The 6,612-nt window shown below is 34.0% G+C and overlaps 1 protein-coding gene across 1 annotated transcript; it reads left to right on the forward strand.

Moving 5' to 3' along the window:
- Positions 1-1,397: 1,397 nt before the first annotated feature.
- Positions 1,398-6,316, forward strand: LOC127849751 (uncharacterized). The gene is made up of 3 exons (XM_052382501.1): positions 1,398-1,518; positions 4,527-4,670; positions 5,328-6,316. Exons 1-3 carry the CDS (start codon positions 1,398-1,400, stop codon positions 6,203-6,205), a joined length of 1,143 nt encoding a protein of 380 aa, XP_052238461.1. The 3' UTR covers positions 6,206-6,316.
- Positions 6,317-6,612: the final 296 nt, after the last annotated feature.

Consider the following 6,612-nt stretch of genomic DNA (forward strand, 5'->3'; position numbering starts at 1 on the left):
AACCTGTTTTTCTGTTTATCATACCTCTACGTCCCCGATTTTAAAAGAGATGATGGAAAAAAACACTAAACAACTGCAGCTTTAGCGGGAAAGAATATGACTTTTGTCGTTTGACGTGTTAATAATGAAGTCATGAGTACACGCACTTAATATTTGTAAATAATGTTTTTTTGCTGTTTGTGTTGCATTTTGCCTTTAAAATATATTACAACTTGGTATCAAATTGTTTGTTTTGTTGAATCTGATTCGATTTTACTAAAAATGATTACTTTTTAGTTGATTCCGAGTAATGTGACCATCCTCCGCCGCGCGTGACAGCTATATTTCAGCATTGCCGAAATAAAGGGAAATATATTCCACAGTGGTTTATTTCGACAATGCACGTCTGATGATGGAATAAATATATATCATTTACACATCTTTTTTGTATTCATATCATGTGTTAAATACATACACGCGGAAAACAGTCAATGTTTCATTCGAGTTTATGGGTGGGATAATAACTTCAAAACAAAAGTATTTTTCAGGACTAAACTTCAGGCAATTGAATAAGTGTATGTAGGACGAAATATTTGTATTTTCTTTTTTGAACTTGAACACTTTTTTTTTAAATTGATACTTATAGCATACTTTTATCCGGCGATGCTTTCCAGAAGAAAACAAAACAATAATTACAAAAACATATGATTACTCAAACATAAAAAACATGCAACAATCTTAACAAAAATATCAAATGCAACAATCTTAACAAAAAAATCAAATTTTAAACATTTTCGGTGGATGGGAGGACAAGCATTCAACGAACATGTTTATTTTACAATATACCTACGAGATATGTACATAGAACTGTGCTTTTCAGATTGCGAAATATGTGCTTACTGCCACTCGTTTTCGTAGTGGTTGAACTGACATGTGTAATTAGTACAAGTCGTATAAATACAATTAATTATACATCGTTTGAAACAAACTTAAAACAAATACAAGCCAGTTAAGCTGTTGTGTTTATTTCAGCTCGTTTATAAACAACTCTGACGCACGTTGTTTTTGTATATATCTAATTTTGAAACATAATGAATACTTTTATCGTAGCGTTATGACTTTAAAGCGACAGGAACGACATCATTTATTGTATGTAGCCTGTCATATGTCAACAGACGGCGATCTGCTATATATAAAGCGTTACGTTTGTTGTTCTAATGAAGGTCGTTTCTTTATATATATCACAGTGAGTTATTTATGGAGGTCGAGTTACATTTGGCAAATTTATGTTTCTCATTCTCTTACATGCGGGATTTGATATATTTATTGCGTTGGCCAACATATTAATTTGAGAATTCACATATAAGAACAATGAGGATATGCATAAAAACCCGTCAACATATGTGTTTATTGTTTAGATGTTTCAGTACCTTGAGCTTATGTGTAAGACGGTTCAGAAACAACAGTCGACGTTCGAGCCAGTGCCGGGTGTACAGCAACCAGTCAAGTCTCTACGGCCCACGGTTTCCGGTGGGTATCGTATGTGCTTAATACAAAACATAGGCCCATATAGTTGACTGGCTAAATTATATAGCTCTAGTGAGGTTCCGAGCGAATAGTTCAAATAGTATGCTCCTAGCATCTAGCCGGTTGATGCATGAGACATAAATAGAGTTTCATGTCCCTCCATCTGTCAGATATTTAAGGTAAGTAGATTTAACCGTTTCGTCCAGTAACAGTGCCGGTTGTTATAACTTTTAGATACGTACATACCTGTTTTTTTAAATAATTCAAGAAGACTATCTCTTGGGTAAATACAATTGTAGCACCAACAATCCTTGCTAAAATTGATTGATATTTACTGCTTATGTCAATTCCTTGTCTATCCTTATCACATAACCTCATTTATAGATTTTGTCGATACTTACACGCTAGTTGCTCATGACCATTCCCTATGCATTCCTAATATATTCGTTACTTTAAATAGTATCAAATTGACATAACGAGCGGGTCATTTTGATCATATCGACTCGGTGCCGATTCGTTAACATCTGAAAAGAATCCGATCACTCGACATAAAAACGGCGTCCATAGCGAATTCAATAAATACAGTTAAGCAACTATACAATTAAGCAACTAATCAACGAGAAAATAAAAAAATAATGATTATTCAACGTAGCACACATTATGAATAATGAAAAAAACGATTACAACTAAATCTCCAGATTAACTCAATATAAATCTTGTAGCGTTAAAATGATTCATCTAACTTATTCTAATAAAACGACACGCTATCCCAATGCCGAATTATATACACTACTTTAAACAATAAAAATACAATAGTTTGCACTTCCATGTTTTGTTCTTTCATAAAAAAAAATTTTCATTGGATATCATATGATATCGTAGTACTGATTGGTTTAGCGACAACATCGCTTTTGCACTTGAATACATTAAGTGTTGTTGCTTATAGATAATTTCCACTAAATCATTTATTATAAGTAGTGCCTACCGGTATTTCTAAAGAGTACGTTTTCTCGTTTGGTTTAAATGTAATATAGCAATCGCACATATGCTTTTGTGGTGACTTCATATATCCTATGTGTTTTCATATGCGGCTTAGTTAAAAAATGAACGTAAGGTTTTCAAAGTGTGCTTGCATGTAGGAAAAACTTAGTTTCTTAGAAGTTATGTGCAAGTATGTTTTGGTTGCAAATATCAGAAGAGGATTGACTCATCTTTAAAATGATAACAGGCATGCACTATGTGATGCATAGGAAAGGCAATGCTTTGACAGTTGGTACTTATACATTGGGAACCTATAGGACTTGGATTTAGTGTTAACTAATATTATGATCGTTTCATATGTATCTTAATATAATAATATCCATATGTATCTTAATATAATAATATCCATATAATTAGAACTTACATTTAAATTGACCTTTACACTTAAGTTGGACCTAATATTTGTCAAATCATCCGTCTGAAAAAAAAAACAACGTCTTTTAATATAGCTCGGACTACACAACTTGCATCGTTTTTTTTTAAATTTATTTAATATTAACAAAGACTATTCTTATTTTTTGCAACGCCTCTATTTGGTTATCTACTGTATCCCATTGTTTATTTAAGCAATTACGGTTATGCAGTTGAAAACCATACAGTCTTAAGTAAAGGGCAACTATATCACAAAGCTGTGCCCAAGTGAATACGTAACATGCTCCCTTTTCTTGCTACTTTAAAGTGATATTATGCGCATCTAACAGTATATGCTATGTTTTTAGGTGAATAGCGCAACCGTTGTTTATTTTTGGTGTTTTCACTACATATACACTTATATTTGTTAATGCAGCATCAACATACTAAAACAATATCCAGGGAAGAGAAAAATAATGCATTTGAATATCAACCGTACTTTCGTTTTGACAACTGACGAAAGAAATGATTCGATGTACGATGTGAATCTCAATTTAGTTTTAGTGCAAATTCGTTCATACGCCACACAGACACAATTTTGTTTTACGGATCATTTCGACTTAGAGGACTGGGACAGTCATGTAAAATATCAAATATAATAAAAAAAATTAACAACTGGTATCGAGATGAATTGTAGATAATTGGTCAGTTACCACATTTTAACTAACTCTTTTTACATAATATTTCTGCTCAGTTCAATTCAACAGTGAAAAATGGGCATTATATCACTTTAATTGACTTGCACATTGTCACATATATGTGACAGACCAGGATTAGGTTGTGCCAACATTACGAATGCTCATTGTATTCTTTCATTGTGTTAATGGCACAAAGTTTACCATCAACAATCAGTACAGATACAGTATAATGGCTCACTTTCGGATCATGTTCAAATCAAACTAACCAATTATTGATGACCATAACACTGCCGCGTTCTCTATGAAAGGCGTATCAGCCTGTTTCAATTGTTTGGAATGGTCAATCTAAAAATCCATGGGTTACAGAGTTTGATAGAGTTTAATAGAGTTTATTTCTTTACATATACTAGGTTTTAAGTCATTGAGTACACACATATTATAACAAAATATATACACAGATAGAAAATGAAGTACTTCATTTTTAACAGAACCTAGAAGAAAGTATTAATACAAAAATGTGTATACAACCTGAACCTTGATGAAAGTCTTAATACAACAACTTTTTATACACTTGATCGTATTTTATATTGTTATATAAATAGATGAATAAATATTAAAACATTGAGAGAAACTGTTGATAATATAAGTCAGTTCTTAAGTTTCAAAACATAATAGATAGATAATTACATAATTACATCAGTGTCGTACTTTACCGAGTCCTCTCAATCATGAGGTCACGATACCATGATACAATTAAGTAAATGGCAACTTTATAAAATAACCACCATATCTGATGTTGCATTTTCTAGTACCCATGTACACTTTGAGACCATGTTTACGTCCTTAACGGATGACCAGCTCTGGTATGCGTATATGAATCATGAATGCACCGGCTTGTAAATACTAGTTGTTTCTCCCAAACTATTTCAGGCATCCAAGTCCACTCAGTGACAACCAAAGTGTCTCCGGTGGGTGACCAGTCCGTGGTACAGCTATCCGTACGGTTTACCACAGTGGAAACGCACCAGGTTATCTGGGCGTACAATGTGCTCGGACACATGGTCCCCGTGCAAGGTAGGGGCAGAATTGATAAAAACGATATATTAATCTCTTTTATACATAACAATACAAAAGAATATTGACGCTTTCAGAAACGTCAATAATATCTAAACTAATTTTACATATTATCCGACCTTTTTAGACTGATATCACATGTTAAGAGATTAGTTTTATTTTATAAAAAAGAGCACATGCGTTTTGTTTGAAATTATAAAACGACACTTGGTGATGTTAGTGATTTAGAGAGTATGAAATGAATATTTAAAATGTGATGTGGGGACGTTTAAACATGTTTATGGCCGAATCCCGGTTTCGTCTAATTATTCCCATAGTTAAAGTTTAAAGAAGTCCCACCTCAATTTGTTTGAGATTTAAAACGAATACAAATCAATTCGACCATCTGCTATTTCGTTTACAGGTGTATCAAAATATTCCATCAGCATTATTGCGGCTTTAAAAAAGTTCTACAAAATGACAATTTCCGTAGAAATTATTATTTTCAAAGCAATTGATGCCACTTTTAGAACCATTTATTAGTATTTCTGGATAGCCAAAGTCAACATTCTCGCGTGTTAAATTCACATATACCGTTAAAGTCGTCTCATGATAGCAATACATTATAAGATAAGTAATTTGCTTTTCAATGTCCGTATTTGTTCTTAAATATTTCAGCTGGGGACCCCTACTCTTCAGTCCATACAGAACATGATATTGATCTAATAACCACAGACCTGTATATGAAAACTGAGGACTTTGGGCAAATGGAACTTCTTTACCTCAAAATACTTTCCGAATTTTCGGAAGTCACAATCTTATTCAAAACAGACGGCCCTCTGAAGGAAGGAAAACTAAATCTGTCACCTGTAAAACTTTGGAACGAGGAACCATCACCAGAAGTGCTCCTATGGAACCCAAAGGAAAATGGAACCGTAACGACATACCTTGACACCAACGCCAATAAACTAACGACATTCGTGAATTTCATTGGCATCAACTCGTCCGAGCAACCAAACAAGTTACTTGACCTCCATAGTGGCGATCATCGAATATCAAGCATCGTGATCAATACAACGCGAGGGTTTGTGTGGTCAGTAGGTCTGGATAATTCGCTAGTGGACCTTGGGGGGATGATAACACTACGCGTTGTTGAGCAACTTCATCACGGACCAGTCCTTCAGATTCACGTCGGAAAGACTCTTTACATAATTCCTGACAAGCTTGGCAGTGTAAGAGCTCCTTTTGAGACCAACAGTTTAGCGCTGTTATCTTTATACAAGCAAACAGGACAGTCAATAGTGACCAAGGCGCCCATTGGAGCGATTTGGTGCTACGCTTTTGGTAACCCTCCACCACAGACGTCTATTCTGCGATTTAATCGCACCGGTAATGTGGAAAAGTTAAAAGGGCTTGTGTATAACATTGGCCAGTATGACAGTGCCCAAGTGGTCATTATTTCTAACGTAACGCGGGCAGACAGCATTCAATACATGTGCGAGGCGAGGTCAGGAATGAATATTGTATCCGAACCGGTGTATGTCCGAATAAGCTGATAGTTGATATTTGTTTTATATAGCTTGAACTTTTTTTCCCTCACACAAATTTAAACTGTTTAACGTTAAATAAGAAACGACGAGAACAGATGCTTTATTTCGGTAATTCATTTTTTTATAAATAACCTCTTAAGCGCAATCATTGTATTTTGATTGCAATTCTTTTGCTGCCATTGCAAAGGTTGGGATTTGATTTTGTAATAAGTTAATTTTGGTAACGCACATAGCATAGTTTTACAAAAGCATTGGTTTATTATTGCAAATTAGTGTACTTTCCTTCACAAACCTATATATAAAAAAGAAGAAACATGTTCTATGTATGTATAAAACGGAAAAACCTTTATTGCAAAATACTGTACACATTATCATTTCAGGTGTCATTATCATGGCATTTCAATGATTTCGTG

Source organism: Dreissena polymorpha, chromosome 11 (assembly GCF_020536995.1).
Source record: "Dreissena polymorpha isolate Duluth1 chromosome 11, UMN_Dpol_1.0, whole genome shotgun sequence".
Taxonomy (NCBI): domain Eukaryota; kingdom Metazoa; phylum Mollusca; class Bivalvia; order Myida; family Dreissenidae; genus Dreissena; species Dreissena polymorpha.